This window comes from Mustela nivalis (genome assembly GCF_964662115.1).
Source record: "Mustela nivalis genome assembly, chromosome: 6".
In the NCBI taxonomy this organism is placed as follows: Eukaryota; Metazoa; Chordata; class Mammalia; order Carnivora; family Mustelidae; genus Mustela; species Mustela nivalis.
This window is the reverse complement of record NC_139025.1, coordinates 155,068,917-155,095,049: the sequence shown is the minus strand read 5'-3', so window position 1 is coordinate 155,095,049 and position 26,133 is coordinate 155,068,917. Positions and strand designations below refer to the sequence as shown.

Here is a 26,133-nt window from a genome sequence, read left to right as displayed (position 1 = left end):
CCAAGAGGGAAAATCGATGAGCCAAGGGACCACTTTGCCGGGGCCTTGCCAAAGACTGCGGAGCCGGAGGCCCGGAAAGGGCGAGCCCAGTGCACCCGGAGGAGAAGCGAGGACACTGTTCGCCCCGGCTCGGCCACTGGGGGCCGCAGTCACCTTCAGCTCCCGGGAACCAGGAGACGCGAACCCCGCTGGCGGCTCCCGCCGCCGGGCCGCCTCCAGCGCGCAGCCTCGGCTCGCTCTCCCCCGGCGCCGCGGCCGCGATCCAGGACCCAGCGACGTCGCCGTCCCCGAGCTCTGGCTGCGCCCCCACGCCCGCTCTAGCTCGCCGCAGCCTCCAGCCGCGCCCCTGCCCGGGCCCGCCCCTCCGTCCCCGGGGTGCGCGCAGTCCCCGCCCGTGCGCCCCGCCTGCTGCGCGCCCCGGGCGGGCGACCGCGAGCCGCGAGCCCGGCTCTCTGCCGCCGGCTGCCCGGCCCGCGCGGCTCTCTGCCCCCAGCCCGTGACGCGGCGCGCCGGCCGAGACAAAAGACCGCGGCCGGGGCCGCCCGGGGCCATGCGATCCCGAGCCGGCCGCCCCCTGCCCCGGTGCAGCCCGCGCGCCCGCCCCGGCCGCCGCGCGCCGGCCCGGGCCCTGCCCGCAGCCCGGTGGGCGCTGCGAGGCTGAGGGCGGACCCTTGGGCTGAGTGGCGGGAGCTGCAGCCGCCCCGCCCCCAGGCGCGGACCCCTTACTGCCCCAGGAGCCCGGCCGGGGGCTCGGAACCTTCCCGAGGCGCGGCGTTGGAGGCCGAGCGCAGCGCCGCGGGAGAGCAGAGGAAGCCCCGCGGGGGCCTCGGAGGTAACTTCGGAGAGCCCGGGACGAGCGGGGCAGGGGCGCACGGGAGCGGGTGTGTGTCCGGGCGACGTGGGTCCGCGAGTGCCTGCGGTGGGGCCACCGCGCGCGGGGGTAGATGGGGCCGGAGGGCGCGCCCCCCTTCTTCGGCGGGGCTCCCAGCTCTGCGGGCCGCGGGGCGCTTGGCGCGGCGCCCTGGGCTTGGTGGAAAAGGTGTTGGGGTGGGGGTGGGGACTGCCGGGCTTCACCAAACCTGGCGGTGAGGTCAGGGATCCGGGAAGGGACCGTGCAGTTTGGGGCAAGTTTTCACGGCTGAAAATTCTCTTCTGGAAAACGATATTTGGAGGGTTAAATATGTGAGCTGGGTGGGCAAAAAGCCTGACACATCAGAGGCGCAAAGTAAGACGGAAAGCCGGACAAGACCCAGGTGGACCAGCCCGGGCACCTGATCCTTACATTGACGTTTCCAGTCACGTAGAGGTAGAAAGCCATCGTTGTTCCTCCCCGGGAGATGAGAGGTTCAACTTCACCTGCGCGCCCTCACATACCGTCTGATCCGTGCGTATGCAGAGCGAGGACACGAGTGTCCCCCGCGGGATCCGATCCAGCCGGAGTAATCATCTGTCTGTTCCCCGGGGGTGCCCGGAGCTTCCCGTGGCATCCGGGAAGCTTGACTGTGACCGCGCTCTGTCAGCACTGCTCCCGGGGAAGAGTGTAGCTGTTCAACTGCTGTGCACACGTTCGGTGCAGACCCAAGCCGAGGGAAAAAGCCAGAGTCTCGGCTGTAAACAATAGAGGTCTGTCTTAAAGAGCTTTCAGACCATTTCCCTTGCGGAGGGGGTGATTTCATCAGGAGGGGACTGAGTGCCGCCGTCCCCGGGGGCTGTGACCTGGAGCTTCGGGGCAGGGCTCTGCTGTGATTTTAGGTGTCATGTGAAGACTTGACACGAGCCCGGCAGCAGCTCCTGGGGCCCTTAGGCTCCCCTTCCTCCTGCAAACAAGCCGCTGCTATCCCCTCTCTGGATGGAGAGGGTCAGTAAAAGCCCCTGCCCACCCCACCCCCCTTTCTGGAATCCACTGGGCCTGCCCTGCGGGTGGGAGCCAGCCGAGGGCTGTGGCCACAGATGGCTTTTGGAATGAGCTCTGGGCCCCTGGCTCCTTGTGAGCCTGGCCGCAGTGTTCCGAGCAGCCGAAGCGCGAGAAGACAGTAAGAGAGCCTCGGGCTCCTGGCACTGTAGAGGGACTTGCACGACCCCGTTAATGGGCTTCCTTCTTGTGTAGCAGAGGAGAGCAGAGGCAGGAGCAAACTTACAGATTGTTCGTAGCTTCCTGGAGCCTGGAGGGAAAGCCGTAGCTGTCTGGTAAATAGTCTGATTTTCACCGTGTGTGTCTGAGGTTTGTATAGATCAGGGACTTTATGAAAACACACATCAGTTGCCAGGGAAAGATGAGATCAAACAGTTTCTTTGCATTTCTGATAATTTGGTGAGGAAGTGTTGTAGAGCACTTAATACTTGGAGGACAGACAAAGCGTTCTTTGTTGGTGGTATGTTCTTTCTGAGTTTAACATACATAATGTCTTCTTTCCCTGGCTGGCACTAGAGGCAACACTGATGAGACTTTGCGGCTTCTAAAAGCCTTTGGATTTATTAACTCCCTGATACTCCGTCCGAGGGCAAGGCCCCGTCGAGGCCAGGCCGCCTGTCCTGTCTCGATCCACAGCACACAGAACGGGTCTGGGGGTTCAGGGGTCCCCACATCAGCCCTGTCTCGAGTCTTGACAAATGTGAAGCAGAGACCAGTGTTGCAACGAGGGCTCTGCGCCTGCAGGGCAGGCGTCTGCAGGGTGGCAGGGCTGGGAGAAGGGGAGGGCCCTGCTCCCCACTCCAGCCAGGGGCTGATGGGCATTCTCAAACTAGCTGGGGGAACCTTCCAGATTCCTCCGCAAATCTGTGGCTAAAGCAGCCCCGCGGATTAGCTCTTCCCACTGACATTTGGATCGCAGTTCTGGGAGCTTACCTGCAGACTCAGTGTCCACTGACATGAAAGAGAAAAAAAGGGAAAGAAGAGGAACAGCATTACGGAGTTTAGAGATGCGCCAAGGCAGCTAGGGCCAGACTCTACTCCCGCCGCCTCTCACTCTTCGAATGACCTTGGGGAGCTTCTTCACTCCCCTGCTCGCCTGTTCTCCTGTGTCGGAAAGGAGAGCGCACCAGATCAGATCATGGATGTCCCCGCTCTGTTCTCTTTTAAAATTGAACTTTATATGACTGTTACGTATACGGAACAGATTAAAGAGTGGGAAGCCACCCGACGGCGGCTCCCTCCCAGCCTGACTCCAGAGGGCCCTTCTGGAACCGCTAGCGGCTCCCCAGAACACACTTGGAGGGTCCCGAAAAGCTTCTCTCTAGAACATGGCACGTCTCCTCCCGAGTGTTGGAAGCAGACACTGTGGTGATTCCGTCCTGTGTTGTAAGTGTTTCCCTGGCTCCGGCTCCTTCCAGATGGCTGGCGGTGTCCCCAGCACGTGAGTCCCAGAGGACCCTAACTGTTGCAAGCCCTAAATTTCCCGGGTCTACCCTGTGCCCAGTGGGTGAGCGGCTGCTTGTGGGTCCTTGCTGGATGGATGAGCAGATAAGGAGCTATTTTGATGGAACCGTGACCGATGGATGGATGGCTGGGCTCCGGGGCCGCATGAATCGTGAGGGGGACTTGGATTTACCCGTTGCTCTCTCCAGTGTCTAGGACACCTCGTGGCGCATTGTAAGAAAACCTTTCCTGTAGTCGGAGCTGCTAAGGAGGCTTTTTCGAGTTCCAGCATCGGGGGTGGGGTCCTGCACACGCACACACGTGGTTCCTTCTGACGGCAGCTGCTGGAGGAGCCATAGGGCTCACGTCCTGGTTCCTCAAACTTGAAAGCCCTTTGAAAAAGGGCCTGGGAGCTCTGCTCTTGGGGTTGTATGGAGTCTTCATTACAGAGTCATGATTGGCTAAGTCGTGGGCCATTGGCTCAAGCTCCAGTCCCTGTCCCCTCCCTGGAGACTGGGGCTGAGACCAAAAGTGCCAACCCTCTAATTACGTGGTTGGGCCCCCTTGAAGGTGTGGAAGGGAGCTCACCCGTTTCCCCCTTTCCCTCCACTCCAGTGACAGGGAGAGCTCTGGGAGGTGGCTGCCCCCTCAGTCTGAGTCCCCGATCAGAGATGACCAGGAGCGTAGACCCCAGCTTACTCACGGTGGACTCGTGGCCTGGAGAAGAAGTCAGCCGTTGGGGTTTTGAGCCACTGCAGTCTGGGGACTGTTTGTCGCTGCAGCAGAACCTGACCTATCCTGGCAGGTGACGGCCTTGGGTTGACGCTGCCTTTGGATCAGGACCCATCAGGGGGTGGGTGGTTGCTGAGACGGCGTTTTATGGGGAACTGCCCTGGGGTGTGGATACCGGGCTGAGGACATGGTCACCGTGAGCTGGTTGGAGAGTGTATACCCTCGTTGTTCTTCTAGAGAAGGACCACGATGACCAAAAGCCCAGGGCTTGAGCCATAACGTGCTGGTTTAATGGTTCAGGGGAAGAAAGTGAGTCTGATTAATGTGTTCACCGATCAGGGAGGCTAGAGGCCAGGTAATAAGGGAAGCTCTTTTGTGACATTGGAATTAGAGCAAAGGGCTCTGTGGGATGAGCTGAAAGACCAGTGACACGTGGCTGTGGTCTGCTGATGTGTCCTTCCTCATCCGGGGTGGGAGGCTGCCCTCCAGCTGGGCTACGCGCGTGTGCTCGTGCCTCACTGAATGCCAGCCTGAGGGCGTGCGCTGCCGGCCGTGCTCACTGTGGGATGTTTCTGGGGCTCTGGGGTTTGTTCGTGCATGCCCTCCAACGAGAGCTTTTCCGACAGCCTTCTCCCCTGGTGGGACAGTGGGGACCGCGCTGAGCCCGCCCACGTCCACTTTGCCTCTGTGTGTGTCCCGTCTGCTGCGTCCTTCCCTCCTGCTGCTCCCGTTCTGTGCTGGGGGCCCCCGCGACCCCCCCGTGGCTGACGGGCAGGGACGGCCCCATGGAGCCTCTGTGAACATTGGGATTTTGAGAAAAGAAAGGTTTTTGGAGGAAGCTACACACGCAAGGGTTCTGGTGACTTGCAGAGACTTTAGCAAACAGCTGAGAAAACAAGCTGAGAAGGTCAGCAGGGCAGTAGGGACGGGGGGGGGGGGCGTCCTGTGAGGACGAGGGGCTGCAGCTCTCATGGAAGCCTGCGGGGCCTCAGCAGCGCTGAGAAGCGACCAGGAGACGCGGGGTGTGGGCGGTGTGTGGAGCTGAGGGAAGTGGGAAGTCATTCCTCAGTGTGAGGGGCAGGGGCAGGGGGTAGGTGGGGGGACAGTGAGGGGACAGGGGGCGGGCGATGAGTGGGGTGGGCAGTGGGCCGGGTGGGCACGAAGAACAGGTATGGGCAGTGGGCTGTGAGCCGTTCCGCTCTGTCCCCATTGCCGTGGCACTTCTGCTGGTCTGCTTCTCCCCCTGGGTTGGGACACCCTGTGGGGGTGGGACAGCCCCCGTCACCATGTTGCCCTGGGACGGGCACGGCGTCTGGCACAGTCTGGGTAGATCAGCGCGCACTGTCGGTGAGGGAGGGACTGATCGGCCTGGAGTGTGACTCACAAGGTTCTCTGTGGGGATGCGGAAGGCCTGATTCTTCAGCGGCCACAGGAAGAAGAGCATCGCGATTCGGTACCCCCACAAGCTCGGTCTGAGTCCACTGCGTGGCGCGGCCACTGGAAAGATCGTCAGGTCCAGGCTGAGGGAGAGACCTGTGCTCTGCACGCCAGGATAAAAAAGCTCCTGGAGAAGCACATGTGCCAGTCGGGAATTATTTAAAGAAGAACCTCGGGTCCGCGGCACCGAGGTGCGACCTGTCCAGAATCCGCAAGCAGCTGCCAACCAGCCCAGAGCCTCCTGGGATCTTCATGAATATGGACTTCCTGGCTTTGCCCTGTTGGAACGTCTGGGCTGAGAACCAAGCCTGGGTTTACCCCACATGTACAAGTGCCATGGCCAGTCACGGGAGGAAGGGGCACGGAGAACTGAGCCAACACCGCGAGTCACAGAATGTTTCCTGCAGCCACATCCCATCAACAGGGAAGGTGCTGTGGCTGCGGTGGCCTTGGAGCCAGGGGTGAGGGGGTGGGGGGGTGGGAGGAGCCACTCGTATTTCCCTGGAGGGCTGCCTTCCCCCCACCTTCCCCGGGGCCCTGACTTCTGCCTGGCCCCTGGGCCCCTAGGGAAGGGGGAGAGGCTGCCTTCTCTCCGGGGGGGGGGCCACCACGCCCACTGGCTCGGGGCAGGGGTGCTGTGAGCTCCAGGAACGGGGAGAGGGATGAGGCCGTGTGGCCGGCCATGGTTCCGGGATTTTAGGATGTGTTCTGGATTACGGCCCCGGGGAGCGCTTAGTCCCGCACCAGCAGTAGTCTCATTCCCCTCGCGTGCCTGTCGGTAGAGGTTCCCTCTCTATTTTAGGTTGGATTTTATCAACTGGGGCAAAGCATTCGCCTTTGGAGAGGATGGCAGGCTTCCAGGGACGTCTGCCGCACGTGTGAGCGAGTGGAGGGGGTGAGCCTTCCCTCCCTCCTGGTGCTGGGGGGGCCGCTGTTGCAGGCCCGCTGCTCCAGGTCCCGGTGGGAGGCCCCGTAAGGAAGAACCCCCAACGCTGCCCATGGGCTAGCCCCCCAGACCCCTGACCACATTATATCACATGGCAGAGGGGGCTTTGCAGACGTGAGGCAGTTGAGGACCTCGGGAAGGGGGTCATCCTGGCCGTCTGGGTGGCCAGGGATCATCACGACAGCCTGTAAATGGGGAGGCGAAGGCAGACGACTCGCTGAGGGAGCCGTAGCCACCGGAGCCGGGCTGGGAGCCTCGTAACTGGTGGCTTTGGAGATGGAAGAAGGGGCTGAGGGTCAAGGAAAGCTGCGTGCAGGAACCAGGAAGAGGGAAGGAAAGGGATTCGTCCCTAGAGCGCCAGGGAGGAACGCCGCCCCGCCGATACCTGGGTTTCAGCCCCGTGTGGCCCGCTGGGGGCTTGTCTCCTCTCTCAGATGGCAGATCAGGGCGGCGGCGAGCCTCTGTGCTTGCGGTGATGTCGCAGCTGCAGGGGAAGCGGATACAGGACGACGTCCGAGATGATCTGTGTCTGCCACGGAAGTGCAGGGAGGCTGACCCGGAGGCAGAGCTTGATCTGACTTCTGAAGGGTCTGCACCGATCATCACGTTGGTCGGCGTTTCTCAAATCCCAGAGTTCTGCCCTCTTGTAATGGCTGAACCCATGGAGCCAGGTTTGGGAAACACGGCAACAAAAGTTCAACATCATCGCCAAAGCACTCAGGCTCGGGAAATGCAGCGCTCGACCCGGCTGTCAGGAGGCCACACACGAGATCTGGGATGTGTGTTTAGACTTATTGCTGGGCTGGAAACAAACAGTTAACTCAAATTAAAACAAAACACAGAAGTCATCTGGTCCAGGGCCTCACCTCTCCCTGGATGGTCAAAGGGAGGAGGCTGGTTTGGGGATGATTTCAGGAGAAGAGAGGGGAAGATAAGGGACTTCCTACTCATTATTAATATTTTGCCCTAAAATGAAACATGAATGATGCCTGAGCGTTAGGAAGCTATCTTTTGGAGACATTTTGATAAAGAAAATAATCATTTTGGAGCAAACTATTATATCAGAGATCATACAGTAATACATATTTCTTTGCACACCATATTTTATAGAATGCCTCCATGGCCAGCCAAACATGCCACTCATGCTTCTGCCCCAGGGCCTTTGCACGGGCTGTTTCCTCCACCTTTCCACCTCATGGAAAGAAAGGAGGCACGTGATTTGTTTCAGACATACCTGGGGACTTCGTTCAGACACAGTCTTTCCTCTGAGGACTTCTCTGACCATCTTTTTAAAATTGCGACCCCCATCTGCCCTGTTCTGTTCTCCTGTCTTTCCCTCCATAATGCTTTCTACCTCTACTCTCCTACACATTGTACATTTATTTTGCTTATTATCTATCTCCCCACCTAGAATATAAGCTTACTAGGGTATTCTCATTTTGTTTTAATCTGCTTTATATCCTGCTGTATTTCTACCTGTTGAACTAGGGCCTGGCATGTGCCAGTTACAAAACGAGTATCTTTTGAATGAAGAAAATGAATGTCTCATTTGAGCCTCTTAGTGATCCCAGGAGGAGGAAGTGATACCTTCCCTTTCTAGACGAGAAGGCCAAAGATCAGAGGTGATAATTTACTCCCCAATTTACATTTCTGGGATCTGCCTGTATATTTTTTCCTCTTCATTTTTCATTAGAAAATGAGATATGCAGAACATTTAAGAAACACAGACCTGAAACAAGGAGGAAAAAACACCCAGGGACGATTATTACTAGTTTTGGTATGTAGAAGATACTATATATAGACGATTTTATAACGCATTACAATATGTCATTTAGTAGCATGCTTTTTAACTTACAAATATGCCATTAACATTAAATGTGTCAATAATAAATATTTGCAACATGATTTATTCATGGCTGCATGGTATTTCAGCATACTGATGTGCCGTAATCTTACATGACCAGTTGGATACAGAGTTTATTGGTGAAAGTTTCTTCTTAGGAGCAATATCGAAGAGAAAATATTTGTAGCATTTTTTTTTCTTTTTATACTTATCCAGTGTTTCCCTTGGAACTGTACTTAGGAGCATGGATTTTTAAATTTCAAATTAGGTATAGGGGCGCCTGGGTGGCTCAGTCGGTTAAAGCTGCTGCCTTCAACTCAGGCCATGGTCCCAGGGACCTGGGATCGAGCCCCGCATTGGGCTCTCTGCTCAACATGGAGCCTGCTTCCCTTCCTCTCTCTGCCTGCCTTTCTGCCTGCTTGTGATCTCTGTCTGTCAAATAAGTAAATAAAATCTTTAAAAAAATAAAATGAAATTAGGTATATTTTCATTTTAGGTGTTAAGTTTTATTTTAAACGTTACTGCTGATCACTTCCTATAGCAGTCACACGGGTGTGTTCCTCTCCAACGACAGATACATGGGGCGCCTTCTTTTCCACTGAAGACCTCTCCCTTGATAGCAGTACGAGCCTTCCTAACCATTACCAATCCAGCAAGCAAAAATCCCATGCCTAATACCACTTCCACACCTCATAAAGAGAATATCATTTTAGATACTTTCTTTAGATTTATGAATTATAAGTTAGTCAAATTGCTGTTTTAGTTTGCTTTACTGATTATGATGTGCACTATTTTCTTTGCCTTTCTTTTTTTGTAAATTCAGTATTTTGGGGGCTGTTCCTTCTTTCCTATTAGTATTCAGAGATTTCAGTAAGAAGCTAAAAGGTTCTGCATTCCAGTTTTTTCCCCCAATTTTTGTGACCTTTATTAGTATTGTAAGAAAGTAATTTCCATTTATCCCAGCTGATCAGTCTTTTTCTCCATGATTTCTTCTTCTTCTTCTTCTTTTTTTTTTTTTAAGATTTTATTTATTTGACAGAGAGAGACATCACAAGCAGGGATAGAGAGGCAAGCAGAGAGAGAGGAAGCAGGCTCCCGGCTGAGCAGAGAGCCTGAAGTGGGACTTAATCCCAGGACCCTGAGACTATGACCTGAGCTGAAGGCAGAGGCTTAACCCACCGAGCCACCCAGGCACCCCTTATCCATGATTTCTATTTCTGCAATTTCTGGAATCTTGTATGTACAATGCTTACATGACCTCACATTATCTGAATCCTGACTCAAATTTCTTTCTTTTTATTTCATTGGTAATTTCCTTTTGGCATGGCAAAGACTGAGAGCGAACTTAATTTTTCACCAATTAGTGAACCAATCATTCCCATAATACTTAACTATTGATGCATTTGCATTCTGCAGCATAAACTGTTGTTTTCTCATCGACTCGAAAGGCTACCTTCATCATGTGTGCAGTCCTTACCTTTCCAGTCCGCTGCTTGTCTGTCTTGTCTCCGGTGAGTTAGCCATCACATTGTAAATGCAGGAGCTTTGTAGCAAGTTTTAATATTTGGCTATCCAAATAGATTGGCATTTGACCAGAACACGTCACTAAGTATCTCAAAGCAAATACCTTGACAGGGTTCCCTTCAGCACACAGGACCTCTCACTGCAGAAAGGCAAAGACAATGAAGCATGGACAACAAGCGAAACACCATCTTCTCGATTTTCTTAGTTACTCACCTTGACAGCCACATTTATAAGACTTTTCTTTGGGGGGGGGGGTGCCTGGGAGGCTCAGTCGGTTGAGTCTCTTGACTCTTGATCTCAGCTCAGGTCTTGATCTCAGGGTCTTGAGTTCAGGACCCACACTGGGCGCTACACTAGGTGTGGAGCCTCCTTAAATTTGTGTTCTATTCTTTTGACTCCCTTTTGACAGGCGCAAGTGGAAACTTGTTTTCCCAGTTTTTAAAATGTACTTTACCTTTTAATTAGTACATCTTTTAAAAAGTGAATGAAAGGGGGCGCCTGGGTGGCTCAGTCGGTTGAGCGTCTGCCTTCAGCTCAGGTCATGATCCCGAAGTCCTGGGATCGAGCCCCACATCTGGCTCCCTGCTCAGCGGGGAACCTGCTTCTCCCTCTTCCTCTGCCTGATGCTCCCCCTGCTGTGCTCACTCGCTCTCTCTTTCTGTCTGTCAAATAAAAGCACTGAACATAACCCAACTTGGGAGTTCACATTTGGTCATTTTTGCTTCCCTGCTTTTTTTTTTTTTTTTTTTTTAAGGGAAGAGTATGTGAAAGTTCATGTTCTACCTGCTGCTCCTTGTGTTTCCCTCACCTGCTCCTCACCGCGCTAGAGGGAGGACTCCCTCCCTAGGGTTACGGGGATGGCCATGCACTGAACACCTGATGTGGAGCAGATGAGATCGACGGCAGTTTATATATCATGTATTCATAGCCCAGAGGAGGAGGACACGGGGCACACAGGGTTTGAACTTGGCTCCATGTGAGGCAGGCATTATGGGACAAGAGGGCGAAGGGACCCCTGGATCCTGTGGGATGTTGTGATTGGCTTGTTTGTGATTGGTTTGTGTTGTGATTGTTCCTACTACTCAGGAACAGGTAGGAGCTGTGCCTGACCCCCTTGATAAGGAGAGCTGATTGGCTGATGGGTCTTCTCTGCAGGAGCAGAGTGTGGAGGCCCTCCTGGTTTGACCAAGGCAGCACAGAATGCCGGGCCTTCATTTTAGGTCTTAGACCACGTCTTCCTTCCAACCCTCTCTTTCTCCACAGGAAGCCGTCATTCCAAACCTGGCATGTTTCATTTCCATATATGTTTTCATACTATCCTTTTTATCTAAACATGCCAAAACAATCTCTATATTTTTTTTTCAAGTGACATCAATGATAGGATACATCCACTTGCAACTTTCCTTTCCATGCATTTTTGCGTTTTTTTAAGTTTATCCTTAAATTTATTATAAATAAATTCATTCACATTAGCTGCTGTATAATATTGGTGATATGATAAACCCATATTTATCTCTTTCCCAATTTACTTCTTTACTATTAAAAAATGTTTTTAATAAGCAGTTTTCCCAGGGCAGCTGGGTGGCTCAGTGAGTTAAAGCCTCTGCCTTCGGCTCAGGTCATGATCTCAGGGTCCTGGGATCGAGCCCTGCATCGGGCTCTCTGCTCCGCAGGGAGCCTGCTTCTTCCTCTCCCTCTGCCTACCTCTCTGCCTAATTGTGATCTCTGTCAAATACATAAATAAAATCTTAAAAAAAAAAAAGCAGTTTTGCCACCTTGTAAACCCATGTGAATGTTTATCTTGCTAGATAACCAGAGGTAGATTTGGAGGGCAATAGGATTTGCCAATCTCGAGCTATATCTGTATTGCCAGATTTCTTACTCTTTGCCAGGTACTCATGCATATAACTCAGTCATGTGACATTGGTACTAGTATCATCCCCATTTTCAGCTGAGGAAACTGAGGTGCCGAGACTCCTAGTGCTCAAGTCACCCAGCTAGTAAGTGGAAGAGCTTGGATTTAAATTTGGGCAATTTGGCTCCAGAGTCTATGGTCTTTAACTAGTGTACCATTCTGCCTATAACAAATGTTAGATGTATTCTGATTTGGTTTTGATGGCTATGCCTTGTTTTATCTTTATACTTTCAACCTTTCTGTGACAGCATGTTTAGGTATATTTCTCATAGGTGGCATTTGACTGCAATATTTTTTTTAAAATCCAATATGAGAGTTACAGTCTTTTGAACTGTTAACTGTAGCCCATTTACATTTATTGTGATTTGATGTATTTGGAAATGTTTCTGTCATCTTGTGATTTTTGCTTATCTTAGTTTTTCATTTCTTCTTTATTTCTCTTATTCCTGATATTCTATTAATTGATTGAGATTTTATTTGTTTGGTTTTCTCTATACTAGTTTAGAAGTTCTACATTAAGTTCTATAATTTCTTCCTGTTCTATTGTTGGTTATCCATAAATTGTTTTCTGATATACATTTTTTTGAGTTAACATCTAAATTTATTTAACATCCTTTTCCTACTCCTGAGAATACCTGGTAATGCTCAAGAAGTTTTAACCCTGATTACCATCCCCCATTCATTGTAGCTAAAAAAAACAGTCACTAATATGGTTTTATACAATTGCTACATGTTTAGAATTAATTATATGTTTATTACTTTCTTTTTTCTAAATTTGCTTTTTTTTCCCCCAAAGGAGCTTCTTTTCCCTTACTTTCACAGTAAGAAATGTGTCTTCAGTTTTAATTTTATTTATGAATAGTGGGGTTTTTTTCAGGTGATATAATTATGAGCTGTAAGTCACTTTTCCTTAACACTTTAAGAATTTTGTGTCCATGTCTTTTAGTTTTTCTTTTCTTTTTTTAACTCTAAAAGGAACAAGAATTCTGGACATTTTTTCACAGAATATACACAAAATGTGGATTTTATACATAGACCTCAGTTTATCTAAAAAAATGCCCCAAATTACAATCTCATCTTTATAAAACAGAATTGTCCCTTTTAGGTTTTTTTTTTTTTAAAGATTTATTTATTTCAGAGAGAGGGAAAACAAGAACGTGAGTGGGAATGGTAGAGGGAAAGGGAGAGAGAATCCCAAGTAAACTCTGTTCTAAGCACAGAGCTGGATAGGGGCCTTGATCTCGTGACCCGAGATCATGACCTTAGCTGAAACCAAGAGTTGGACGCTTAACTGACTGTGTCATCCAGTTGCCCCTGTCCCCTCTCCTTTTTTTTTTTTTTTTAATTATTCCTGAAACACCCGTTTTTTGTTTTATTCTTTTCTCGGTAATTCATTCCCTCTCCTGATGGCCTCACCCACTTTCAGGCTTTCTCTCTGCTTCTGGTATTCTTCAGTTTCAATATGGTGTGCTTTGCTCTTTAAGGGTACATTTATTTTTATAGGTCTTATTTGCAGTTTCTATTTGAATTTGAGGACTCGTGTTTCCAATTTGCGAACATTTCTAGACATTGTTATTTTGATCATTGACTTTACACCATCCTCTCTTATCTCTCCTGGAATTCTTGTTAGGCATTTGTTAAAAGTTCTCTTGTGCTCTACGTCTTTTAACCCTGATTTCATATTTTTAAAATCTTTGTATTTCTCTATGCTGCATACTGATAGATTTCCTTAGATTTGTCTTCCAGTTCACTGTTTTTCTCGTTACTTATGCTATATGTTATTTAATTTGTGATTTGTGATATTGTGATTTTTATTTCAGTGACTATTTTTATATTTCTAGGGGTACCGTTTGGTTCTTTTCCAGGTTTCTATGTTCTTTTTTCACAACGTCCTCTTTCATTTGGATTTCCAAATATTTTAAAATATCTTTCCTTGTTTAAAATATATTTACAGCTTTTTTAAGATTGCTGTTCCATTTTGTGACATTCTTAAAGTCCTAATGGTCCTGATTATTTTGTGTCTGATGACTCTCACTCCCTGTTGAATATTTTCTCTTGTGCGTTGTAATTTTTTGAACTATTACTCAGGGTCAGTGCATATGGCTTCTTACCTCCGCAGGGTGCCATGGATTGACCAGAGCAGTTTCGCATTTGCCTTGCTTGCATCTGGGGGTATCACCAGTGTGGAACTGATATCATATTAATTTCTCAGCTCGAGAGTTCTTGAACCCTGTGGTAGCATAAATTTTGGCCCCAAAGCATTTAAGGCGTTGCCCTGCTTTACAATTCAAGGAGTAATCTTTTCCTCTATTTAACTCAGAGGCCAACAAGCTTCCTTGTTTCCTGAGCTCATGAACAGATATTTTCTGTATTTTGTATTTTCACGCAGAGTTAGAGAATAGTCCTTCAGGGGTCCCAGCCCCAGGCAGACATCCGTGTTCCCACTCGCCATCTGGTGGAGGCCTCTTGTCTCCTAACTCAGTGGGAACCACCTGCCCACCTTCCCCACAGCAGCCACATTACCAACGTTCCCGCTCACCCCATGATCTTCAATCCTTTCTCTGTTTCTGGCACCTGGACATTCACCTGGCTCTCTCCCAAACTTAGCTCCACACGTTTAAAAAAAATGTATTTTATCCAGCATTTGTAGGTGTTCATAATGGAAGGTTTCTCACATTTTCTAAGCTTGCCTCTCACCAGACCTGGAAATTGCTTCATAATGTCCTGGTTTCTTAGGCAAGGGCTTTGCACCACGGTTGAGCTTGGGGTGGGGGACTCGTCTGGGCAAACAGAAGGGTAGCTCCTCCCAGCGCTGGTCGTCGTCTTCAGCAGACGGTGTGGAGGAGAGCTGCCTGCGAGAGGGAAAGGGGTCTCCATCCAGCGGGTCGTTGTGTTGTAGGCGATGCAAGGAAATGCAGACTTTCCAGATCACACATCTCAGAATGCTCACTTGCTGCCTCCCTTTTACAGTTTCCCTCAATCCGTACTGAAGTCACGGCAGCAAACACTGTCCTGGAAGCAGACAACATCCAAACCACAAGCCGGCCAGCACTCGGGAGGGAGCCACACGGGGGCTGCTGAGGAACTGTGCAGCAGCGCGTGAGCCGGACCACCGCGGCCACATTTCATCGCTGCCATCATATTGGCTTCTGAACAATCAGGATATGACGGCCTGTGGGAAAGCCTGAATGAGAACCCTTCGTAACAGTTTTGCTGATCTGAGTGAAGGTTTGTGTCATTCGTTCCCACCAGATCTGAGGGTTGTTGGCAGAAAGGAGACGGAGTCTGTAAGGCAGGTGAGGACAGCTGAGTCCGCCCAGAGCTTCCAGCGGCAACCCCGCGAGCCCCCAGCGCACCCCCGCTCTTCTGCTCTGTTTCGGTTGGCAGCAGAGGTCAGCACCGGGAGCTCTGACAAATGCCTGAGGCTGTGAGGGGTGAACCTTCACTCCAGCCGCAAGGACCAGACGGCAGCAACATCCATCGTGGCCAGAGGGGGATGCGTGAGGGGGCGGGGAAAACATCAGATGTCTGGGGCCTGCGCTTCCCAGAGCCACAGACTGGAGGCCGCCTTGGATGGGAGTCGGGAGAGCCTAGAGCAGGCTGTGCAGATCGGGAGGCATTCAAGGGGCAGATGGTGTGGATCTGCCTGCGCATCCCGTGGGCTAAGAGCTCACCCCAAGCTGCACGCCTGGTGTTCTCCGCTCCCACTAGCGCCAGAGTCAAGTCCAGACGCCCCCCCCAGCAGCCCAGCACCCACCTGCTCCGAATCCCTGCTTGTGCAGCTCCTCCTCCCTCTCTCCGTCTCCCCAAGCGGACTCTGCCCCACCACCCCTTCGAGCCTCCCGCCCTCTGCCTGGAACCCCTGTGCTGTCCCCTCCCTGGCCATTCGTAAGCCCCCAGATCTCACTGTCAATAAAAGCGGAGTCAGGTGAACCAGATCCCACTCTCCCCAGGATACATGCGGCTGCGCCCTTCCCAATGCCGCTTTTGGGCTGGGTTGGAGATTTTCAGCCAGGGAAGTGGTATAGGGCGTGGCGAGGTTCTCCCAGGGGGGCAGCGTCCTGCGGTCCCGGGAGCCGCAGGGGTGCGGCATGGGGTTCCCTGTGGCCGCCCTGTGTCCCCCATGCATGCTTCCTGTGGATCAGGGCAACCGTAGAAGTGCTTGTTGGAAGAATCCAGCAGCAAACATCCCAGTACCGTGTGCCCCGCTCACCCTTCCCTCCGTGCGTTCATTCGACGCCGCTCGGATTCCAGTGTCCCTTCATTTACTTGATGCCCCAGTGCAACAGGCTGTCCCCGCCTCTCACCGATGCTTCCACAGGGTGGGCTTAGTGGCCAGGCAGGCCTGGGCAGGAACAGGACCCCTCGGAGCTGTTGTCTCTTCTGCATGGGAAAATCCAAACCGTGGGCCCTACATGTCCTTGCAGACACGTGTCGGGGAGCTCGAGCCTGAGCCAGGAGCCCCTGGGGAGGCTCCCTCGGGAGGGACGGAGAACCCATTGCCAGGAGCACCGAACTCTAACCCGGAGAAAAGACACCATTCCCCAGGGAAACGGGCTGAGCCGACCTCAGAATCAGCAAGTCGGCCCATCTGAGTGCCTTTCCAAGCAGGTGTGCCGAGGGGCGGTGTGTGCGTGTGGCGGTGCCATGGGCAGACCTGGTCCGTGTGTATCGATGAGCTCTACTGCTCTTGTGATGTTTCGTGGAACTCTGGGTTTCGTGTGTTTAACTTGTCCATCAGGATGGATTAGCGTTGCTTTCCCTCCGTTTCGAAGTAAGGCTTACTATCGTTATTATGGTGTGCAGATGACAAGTAGCACATGTCAGAATTTTAGAAAGGACGGGAAGTCTCAAGGAGCACGTGACGGTACCCAGGCCACACGAGAACACGGTGGGTGGGAGGGGGGCTGGGAACGCTCCGGGTCTTCCGGGGGTTAGGGTTACTGCACGAGCAGGCACATTCATCACCGTGAGCGATGATCGACCTCGGGTTAGCGATGCACGTGACGGAATGTTCAGATGCCCGCACTCTCCTTCAAAGTGCAGTAGAAGAAACAAGAAGGCTTGATGAAGGGTAGATAGATCGGCCTGAGAGGGACAGAATATCGTGAAATGTTAGCGGTGCAATCCAGAGGGCGAGTACACGGGTATTTGCTAGAAAAATTCTTCCGGCTTCGCTCTACGTTTGAAAATTTGCATCATAAAATACTGAAGAACAAAGATTCTTCTTCAGGAAAAATCCATATTTATCACCCAAACATAACCACTGCTAATATTTCAGTGTACATTGTTTTCTTTCATTTTCATCTCTAAGAATATATAACTTCCTGTAATTAAGAGCTTCTGGCTTAAAACATTTATTTTCCTTTTTTTCCCCTCTCAGTACTGCAGTTTGGTTTTTTGGTGTGTGTCCCCAAAAGTCCTCAAATGTGTCATCTTTCAAGGAAGGTGTAACGGACGTGCAAGAAAACTCACACGTGTGAGCGCGTGGTCTCCTGAGTCAGTCGGGGAAGCCCCCTGCACCGCTCACAGCCAGCCCCGAGGCCGTGGGTGTGTTTTCTAGAATGTGATCAGAGTTGAGTCCTACGGGACACAGCCGGCCACTCTGGCTTCTTCAGCTCGAGCGTCACGCCTGTGGGCGCCGTCCACATCCTTGTCTGTACACTAGTTCATGCCTTTTTTTCTTTTTAAGATTCATTTATTTGAAAGAGAGACCGCGAGAGAGCGGGGGTGGGGCAGGCAGAGGGAGAGACCCGCCCAAGCAGACTCCCCACTGAGCACGGAGCCCCACATGGGACTCGATTTCATGACCCTCAGACCGGGACCTGAGCAGAAACCCGGAGTCGTTGGCTTCACGGACTGAGTCGCCCAGATGCCCCAATGAGTTCCTTTTTATGGACGGGTCACATTCCGTCGTAAGGATGTGTGTGGCTCTCGTCGTAATGCCTGTGGAAAGTCGTCCTGTATGATAGTTTTGTTCACGCATCCCTCGGTTATTGGAGTATTAAAGATGGTTTATTTTTTTTCACTGTTATAAACGCCATCGCAGCGAACATCTTTATCCATAAATCATTGTCATCGATTCCCGGGAAGGGAATTACAAAGTCGTGTGTTTTAAATATTTTCAAAGCTGATAATACATTTTTCAATTAAGAGGGCTCTCCCTGCATGTCTCTGTGTGGTTCGTAACAAGCTTGGCTCCCAGCCCCACCGTGTTTGTGACCTCCCTCCGATTTTTGATGTTGTCCCTGTAGAACGGACTGGAAGACCGCGACGGCAGGAGCCTGTGACGCCCGAAGTCATGGAGACCAACCAGGACACCTCCCTCTTCCTGATGAAGATCTTGGAGGAGCTGGACAGCAAGCAAAACACCGTTTCCTACCAGGATCTGTGCAAGTCCCTGTGCGCCCGCTTTGACCTCTCCCAGCTCGCCAAGCTGAGAAGCGTGCTCTTCTATACGGCTTGCCTCGACCCCAACTTCCCGGCCACGCTGTTCAAAGACAAGATGAAATGTACCGTGAACAACCAGCAGTCCAAGAAGATCATGGTGGCCGCGGACATCGTGACCATATTCAACCTGATCCAAATGAACGGGGGCGCCGCCAAGGAGAAGCTGCCCACCGGCCGGCAGAAGGTGCGCAAGAAGGAGGCGTCCTTCGAGTCGTGCCGCTCTGACACGGAGGTCTGCACTGCCGCTGCGTGTGAGCCGGTTGGCTGTGAGCTGAGCGAGAGGCCCTTCCACCGGGGCTACCCTGCCCGGCAGTCCTCCCAGGGCCGGAAGGCTGACCGCAAGGACTGCCCGCAGTTCGTGCCCACCTCGGAGCCCAACTTCCTGCTGGGCGTGAGCAGAGAGCTGAAGGGCCGGGCGGCCTCCCTAGACCGGCTGCAGACCCTCGCCCCCCCCTACTCCGTGGCCAGCCCCCAGCCCTGCGAGATGCAGAGAACCTACTTCCCCATGAACATCGAGAACGAGTCCATTTCGGACCAGGACTCCCTGCCCATCAGCCAGGGCATCAAGGAAACCTTCATTTCCAGCGAAGAGCCGTTCATGGTGCCGTCTTGTGTCCAGAAAAGGAACATCTTTAAAGAGGATTTCCATAATCTGATGACCGTGTCCCCCACGTTGGTTGGCCCCGCTAACAAGGCGGAGGCCGAGCACGGGGAGCCCCAGGGCCGGAAGGAGCCCCACAAGACTGCCTTCTTCAACCACAGCTTCGAGGTGCCCTACAGCAGCCAGTACCTGAATCCCATGTACTCCCCTGTGCCCGACAAAAGGCGCGCAAAGCACGAGAGCTTGGACGACCTTCAAGCCTCCACGTACTTCGGACCCACGCCGGTGATGGGGACGCAGGATGCCAGGCGCTGTGCCGGGAGGCCGGGCAAACAGATCCCCTGGCCGGCCAAAAGCTGGAGCCTGAACACCGAGGAAGTCCCTGACTTTGAACGGTCCTTTTTTAACAGAAACCCCTCTGAGGAAAAGCTGCGCTACCCTAATCCCAGCAGCCAGAGCCCCGGTTTCCCTACCCCAGACAGGCGCCCCACTTACCTGGTGCCGAAGGACCAACAGCCCATCCTGCCCGTTGGCTACATGGTGAAACCAAACGCGCTCAGGTCTAAAGAGCTCTCGTCCCCGGTTGAACTGGAGAAGCACGAGCCGGTCAAGAAGTTCAAAGACAAGAGCACCGGCTGCACCAGCGGGCAGCTCAGCTCGGACACCAGCAGCGTGGGCACCCAGACGGAGCAGCACGTGCTGGAGGCCAAGAAACGCAAAGACCTGTGCGCCTCGGGGCAGACCACGTACGGCGACAGGCACGCCACCAAGCAGTCCGACGACGACTCAGAAATCGTCAGCGACGACATCAGTGACATCTTTCGGTTTCTGGATGACATGAGCGTCAGCGGCTCCACGGGTGTGATGCCGTCTTCCTGCTACAACAGCACAGGGTCCCTGTCTCAGCTTCACAAGTCCGACGGCGACAGTTCCCCCGAGCACAACCTAACCAAAACTGCCAACGGGGTTCCCGGCAGCAAAGGAGAAAAGGGCAACCGGCCTAACAACAGCCACCCCTCGGACGAGGAGCTGAAAACCAGCGTGTGCAGACTGGTGCTCCGCATCGGTGAGATTGAACGGAAGCTCGAGTCACTGTCGGGGGTCCGCGAGGAAATCTCCCAGGTCCTGGGCAAGCTAAACAAGCTGGATCAGAAAATGCAACAGCCCGAGAAGGTGAGCGTGCAGATCGACCTGAATTCCTTGACAAGCGAGGCTCCGTCGGACGACAGTGCCTCTCCGCGCATGTTCCGCGCGCCCGGCGGCCCCCGGGGACCCAAGCTGGAGAACGCGGCTGACTGGTACTGCTCCGACGCCAGCGGCAGCAACAGCGAGAGCCTTCGCGTCAAGGCCTTAAAGAAGAACCTCTTCACCCGGCCGTCCTCCAGGTCCCTGACGGAGGAGAACAGCGCTACGGAATCCAAAATCGCCAGCACCTCCAACTCACCCAGAGACTGGCGCACCATCACCCACGCCAGCCACGGGGGCCTTGGGGAGGAGGACAGCAAGGACAGAGGCCCCGGGGAGAGTAAGGACTGGCACCGCAAGGCCAAAGAGGTAATCTTACCCGCGCCCATGAGGCCGGGCCCGCACACCGTCCCCGTCCCCGTGCGCAGAGCGCGGGTCGGGAAGGAGGGCTTCCCTCCGTGTGCTGGCTCTCCTTCCAGATTTGTGGGCTTTCCGCGTTGGCACGGGTGGGACGGCTCGGGCGGGTTGTCTGTCCCGCCGGCTCGAGGAGCGCGGGCTGCCAGGCTGCCCGTGGGCGAAAGTGGGGTCTGGATGCAGGATGGGTGGCCGAGGCCAAGTCCTCGTGATGGGGGACGTGGTGCAGAGGCGGGCGTTGCCCAGGGTACACCCTGTTCCTTCTGGGATAGCGGGGGTGCAGGCAGAGGGAATGGGGTTGCCTTCCCGGCGTGTGGGGTCCCGGGTCCCTTCCCTGGGCCTCGTGGATTCACGGTGCTCCTCTTGGAAAGTTTGAGTCTTTCCATGGTAAGATCGGTAGAGGGTGAGCAGGAAAAGTCAGACAAATAAGGAAATTGTTCCCGGCGCCGGCGCCGGTCCCCAAGGACAGCAGCTCCCCATTTGGCCCTTTCGTCTGCGTGAGCCGCAGGGAGCTCAGGTGCAGGTGCTCGCGTCCCCTGCAGTGGGGTGACAGGTGTCGGTGGCCCCCGTCATTCCCCACCCCCGCCCCGGCTCCAGGGACCGCGTGCTGCCTTCTCAGACCCCTCCCCTGATTCTGAAGGTCGGGGACACACCCGAGGGCCCGGGGTCCAAGAGGAAGTGACGGCGGCGTGGGCTGCCGACCGACACACACAGCCCGGTGGGAGGCCGGGCCCCTCCCATGGTGCCAAGAAGGAGAAGCTCCGAAGACAGGCTCTCGGTGGGTTTTCAGTGTCCGAAGTCGGGGGAAAAGAGTAAATAAAAGCAGTGATTTTTTTTTTTTTTTCTGATCCCAGAGAATCATCGATGTCCGTGCTGGTGGCTGCTCTGTCCGTCCGCAGCTGCGGACGGCTGGCGGGGCTGGAGAGGGGCCGGCGGAGGCTCGCTGGCCCGGTCCTGGGCAGGGGCGCACACGCGCTCACGCCGCCCGTCCCCTCAGCGCCGGCAGGCCCTCCCTGCCCCACCTCCCCTCACGGTCCGGTTCTCCCCTTTTCTGCACCAGGAGCGCGGCTGCCCGGGGTCGGGGGTCGTGAGGGTGTGGGGGTTGGTCGAGTGTGGGCCTCGGGCCAGGCCGGCTGTATCGCGGCTGCTCCCGGGGAGCGGCGTCTGCGTGGGAAGCGGTTCCGCCCGCGGCTGGCCTCGGGGCCGGGGAGGTCTGGCAGGAGCTAAACCCTGCAGCCCCCGTGCTGTCTGTCTGGACCTCTCTGTGCCCCCCCCCCGCAGGCGGACAGACAGTACGACATCCCCCCCCAGCACCGACTGCCCAAGCAGCCCAAAGACAGCTTCCTGGTGGCGCAGGTGTTCAGCCCGCGTCCCCACCCCGCCTCCCTCAAAGCCCACCTGAAGAGCAACCCCCTGTACACGGACATGCGGCTGACTCAGCTGGCCGAGGTGAAGCGGGGCCAGCCCTCCTGGACCATCGAGGAGTACACGAGGAACGCGGGCGACAAGGGCAAGCTGACCGCCCTGGACCTGCAGGTGAGCCTCGCGCTGTCCCCACCGGGCGTGCGGGCGGGGGAGGGGCGGCGGGGGAGGAGCCCGTCCCCGCCCGCCCTGCGCAGGAAGGACCCCGGATGGCCAGGGCCAGCCCGTCCCGGCACCCTTCAGCTCCCCGGGCCGCCGCCACGGAATTCGGAGCTTTACCGGGCCGCAGAGCGGAGATGGTAACCAGGGGAGCGTGACGCGGTGTGACTGACGCCCTCACTCGGGCCGCACCATGGCTCACCGCACGTTTAAGGCTTTGCGCCCAGTGAAGCTCCTCGTCTTTGCACACGAGACCTGAGCCGAACTGTTTAGTGAGATGCACGCTGATCTCTCCTTCCACACGTAGCTCGTGGGATAAGCACATTTGTGGGAGCCGAGCTATGGACTCTGTTTCCATACGGAGCCGTCCCCAGGTAAGGAGCGCCCCGCGAGCTCTGCGAAGGCCGTCGTGGCCGGCGGGCATGTGTCTGGTCCCCACACGCGGGGCTGGGGCCCGGGCCCCTCGCACGTGGGTGGGCAGCTCCACCCGCTCCCGCTGGCCCCACATCTGCCTGTGTCCGTGTCACTGCGGGACCCGGAGGCGCGTGTCCCCACCTGCGTATTAGCTCTGTGGGTGGTGGGGCCGGACCTCTGGGTCCCAGGATGACCGTGTCACTGAGGGGCAGTGGGAGAGACGCCAGGAGGGGCTGGCCCGGGCCCGAGGCAGGGGGTGGGAGGCGCGGTGTGGCCGGAATGGACTCCACGGGTCCACGGCAGTGTGGGGCTCCGGTCCAGGGCTCCGTTGCCATGAGACCAGGACATTCACGCCTCTGCTTGAGCGTCCCTCCCCTCGGCTGTCCGGTGGGCACACGGCGCTGTCTCCCTTGCAGAGTCATGGTGAGGAATTTTGGAAAGAAGGTACTTAAAGCACCGCCATTAAGTGGGCACTGAAACGGATTTCGGGGCCCGTCCGTGATGCTGAGACCCGTCCGTCCCCCTCGCAGGGGCTTTTCACGGCAAGCTGCAAGCTGAAGGCACAGGGACAACTGTGGTCACCTCCAGCTTCCCAGTGAGGAGATGGAGAAGCTCAGCCCAACAGGGGCCTGGGCCCTTTCTCCCGCATGTCCTTTCCTGTTGATGGGAGTGTCCAGGAGCCTCTGGCCCCTGTCGTGACTGCTGTGCAGTGACATTTGTTCATACTGGGCCCTGAGGGACAGCAGTTAGGGGACGCTCCCGGAGCTCGGGTCGTGTGCGAACAGCGTTAGCGTGGGGATGGTCTTCACGGGGGCCCCTCGTGGGCACATGAGAATCCCTGTCGGTAAGGCCTACTGGAGGCCAGAGAAAAGGGTTGGGCTGGGTTTTCCTGGTTTTCCCTGCTGGAGTCTGGTCACAACAAGGTTCCTCGCCTGCACCCCTGGAAACCCCAGTGTCACCGTTTCATCTGTTGTCACTAGAGTTTCCGCTTGCTAGAAAAACTCGTGAAAAATAGTTTATTTCATAGGCTGTCCCCCAGCCCATCAAACGCACGTACAAGAAAAGAAGCTGATATTCTTGTGTTTGAGCCGGAGGGAAGAAGATACCGGAAGTGGGGTGTGTTCACGGCTTCCCTCCTTGGCAGGTTCGGGAAGGAGGGGGACTGGTGTGGCTCACGTGGCCAGAGCTCGTCCTCAAGGTGCACGGCAGGAACAGGTGCACCAGCCCTCGCGGGTAGCCCCCCGCCACTGCGGACCAGTCTCCCAGCCAGATGCGCCCACCCTGGATCCGTCTGTCCCATCTGCTGTCTGTGTGATGGCTGAGGGGGTTGGTGGCCGTAGCCACGCAGCCCAAGGGCCCACGGAGGGCAGAGCTTGGTGGGGAAGGAGCTCTGGCTGAAGCATGCAGATGGGCGTGTGTCCAAACAATGGGAGTGGGCAGCTCGGAGAGGCTGCCGTCCCGGGGACCCTGGTGGAGCATGCTGTAGGGGGCTCTTGCCAAGACGGAGCACCCTGAGCTCAAGGAGAGGGTCCTCTTGCCCAGGATGGACATTGGAGTGGCTAGCGCTGCTTCCCACCCCGCAGGGGACAGGATCCCGGGATGTTCTGTCTTAGTGGGGAAGGGAGTCTGGGGAGTTCTAAGGACCCTTTAGCCCCGTCCTTGCCATGATGTAGTGTTGTACAGAAGGCACTAGAACAGGGTTGCCAAGGAGGCTGGTGACCAGTCTGGGCCTTGAGGACTCTGGTGTCTGTCACAGCTGCCGGACTCCGCCCCTGCCCCCTGAAAGTGGCTGCCCCCTCCCTGCGAACGGCCGGGCATGGCTGGGATTTCACGAAGCGTTATTGTGGATGGAGAGATCTGAATTTCATATAATGTTCACATAGTGTGAAATAGTCCTCTTGACTTTTGTCAACCACTGGAATGTGTAGGGACTGTTCTCAGCCTGGGGATTGTCCACGGGCAGGTGGTGGGGGCTGGACGTGGGGCCGCAGCTGTCCACCCGGCTGGCCCGCCTGCGGGGGGGGTGGCCTGCAGGTGCGGAGAGCAGGAGCAGAGGCCGGGCAGCCTCTGGGGAGCTGGCGCCAGTGACAGGACGTCGTCACCCGGGGGTCTGAAGCTGAGGCAAGGGAGCTGCTCTGCAATCCACCGAGACCCACGGCTCGGGAGCTGGTGCCTGGTAGGGACCAAGAGGCCCCTCATCCCCTGACCAGGCACCCCCGGGTGGTCCCAGGAGTCAGGCTCCTGGGGCAAAGAGCATGGCGGGAAAGAACAGGGCTCCTCTGCAAGGTCAGGTGACGATGAGTGAAACGGGTTCGAATCACCAGCGCTCTCCCAAAGCCACAGTCTGACTCAGGTTTAGAGTGGTTTGGAGGGGTTTGTTTTGTGATCTCGTGTGCGTGAGACAGACTCTCGTGTGCCCGGGTTTCGAGTATGAAGCAAGCCGAGGCCATCTTCAAAACGGATGTTTTGTTTGCGTTTCAGAGAGCGAGGGGCCCACACTTGGAATGTTAACATGTTTGCTTTCATGTGACACTGTGTTATCAAATACTTGCTGCCAAACGAGAACGCTGCCTTTTGTGACGGGGGGTCGTAACTGTCCCCGGAAGTGGGGCCCTCGGCAGGACAGGCTCGCTCTGGTGTTTTTCCTGTGGATGGTGCCCCCATCTCGGGGAGCCAGGAGACAGGTTCCATGCGGCTTCTGCCCGTGGGGACGCAGCCCCAGGCCCGGGGATGGCCTGCGCACGTCTGTAGACCCTGACCCTGCGCAGGGGCCTGACCTGCTCCGACAAATGTTTGACATGGAAGGAGTTTCTATTTGGTTCGAGCTGCTTATCGGGAGGCACTTTGAGTTTTCAGTGGAGGCTTCAGGGAGGAGCTGGGAACGGAATCAGAGCGAGAGGACAGCCGTGCCGCAAAGGGCCCTGCTCCCGGGGGGCTGCTGGGGAGACCCCTGGTCAGGGGTGGTCGCCGTTCCTCCAGCCGCGGGGACAGCCTGCCCGAGGCCGCAGCCCTGTGTGCTGGCTGCTCCGGAGGAGACCCGTGGTTTCCCCACGTCGGGGCCGTCGGCACACAGGCAGCAAGGGTGGGGCAGGTGCCCGCCGCCGCCATGCCAAGGGGCCTGGGCCCTCAGCAGCCGATCCCAGCCCGGCCCGGCGATGGCGGCGGACGTCACGGTCAGCCCGGACAGCCAGCGGCGGGCCGCACGGGGGACCTTCGGGAACCCGTGTTGGCGGTGTCTCTAACCGCTTCTCTTCACTTCCAGACGCAAGAATCTTTAAACCCAAACAACCTGGAGTACTGGATGGAAGACATTTACACGCCTGGCTACGACTCCCTGCTCAAGCGCAAGGAGGCCGAGTTCAGACGGGCCAAGGTCTGCAAGATCGCCGCCCTGGTCGCGGCCGCCGCCTGCACCGTCATCCTCGTCATCGTCGTGCCCATCTGCACCATGAAGTCCTGAGCGCGGGGCTGCTGGCGGCGCACAGCCCGCGACGGCCGACGGCACCCCCGGCGGCGGGAGGGCTCGGGGCCCGGTGCGGCCACGGCTTGCCGGTCTCTGCCAGGGCGAGCAGGGTCTGGGACGGGTGCGTTCTCCGGAGACACCCGCCTCCTGTTGGCTTTGACTCGGTGACGCGCGGATGCTTTTGGGAGCCGTGCGATGTCTTCTCCTACCGAAAGAACGCTCTGCGCCACCGGTGGACACAAACTGAATTCCAAGCAAAAAACAAAACAAAAT

General features: G+C 55.3%; 1 protein-coding gene across 5 annotated transcripts; it reads left to right on the top strand.

Moving 5' to 3' along the window:
- Positions 1 to 433: 433 nt before the first annotated feature.
- MINAR1 (membrane integral NOTCH2 associated receptor 1) lies at positions 434 to 26,133 on the top strand. Of its 5 annotated transcripts, none has more exons than XR_014312737.1 (6): positions 434 to 832; positions 14,723 to 14,980; positions 18,007 to 20,357; positions 21,684 to 21,938; positions 22,291 to 22,357; positions 25,660 to 25,733. XR_014312737.1 is itself a non-coding variant. In XM_082734334.1 (6 exons), exons 4-6 carry the CDS (start codon positions 18,054 to 18,056, stop codon positions 25,855 to 25,857), a joined length of 2,757 nt encoding a protein of 918 aa, XP_082590460.1. In that variant the 5' UTR covers positions 434 to 832; positions 14,723 to 14,980; positions 16,180 to 16,363; positions 18,007 to 18,053; the 3' UTR covers positions 25,858 to 26,133. The 5 variants fall into 5 exon arrangements, 4 of the variants coding, with proteins under 4 accessions (XP_082590460.1, XP_082590459.1, XP_082590461.1 ...); XM_082734334.1 differs by lacking the exon at positions 22,291 to 22,357 and adding an exon at positions 16,180 to 16,363 and having other exon boundaries at positions 25,660 to 26,133; XM_082734333.1 differs by lacking the exon at positions 22,291 to 22,357 and having other exon boundaries at positions 25,660 to 26,133.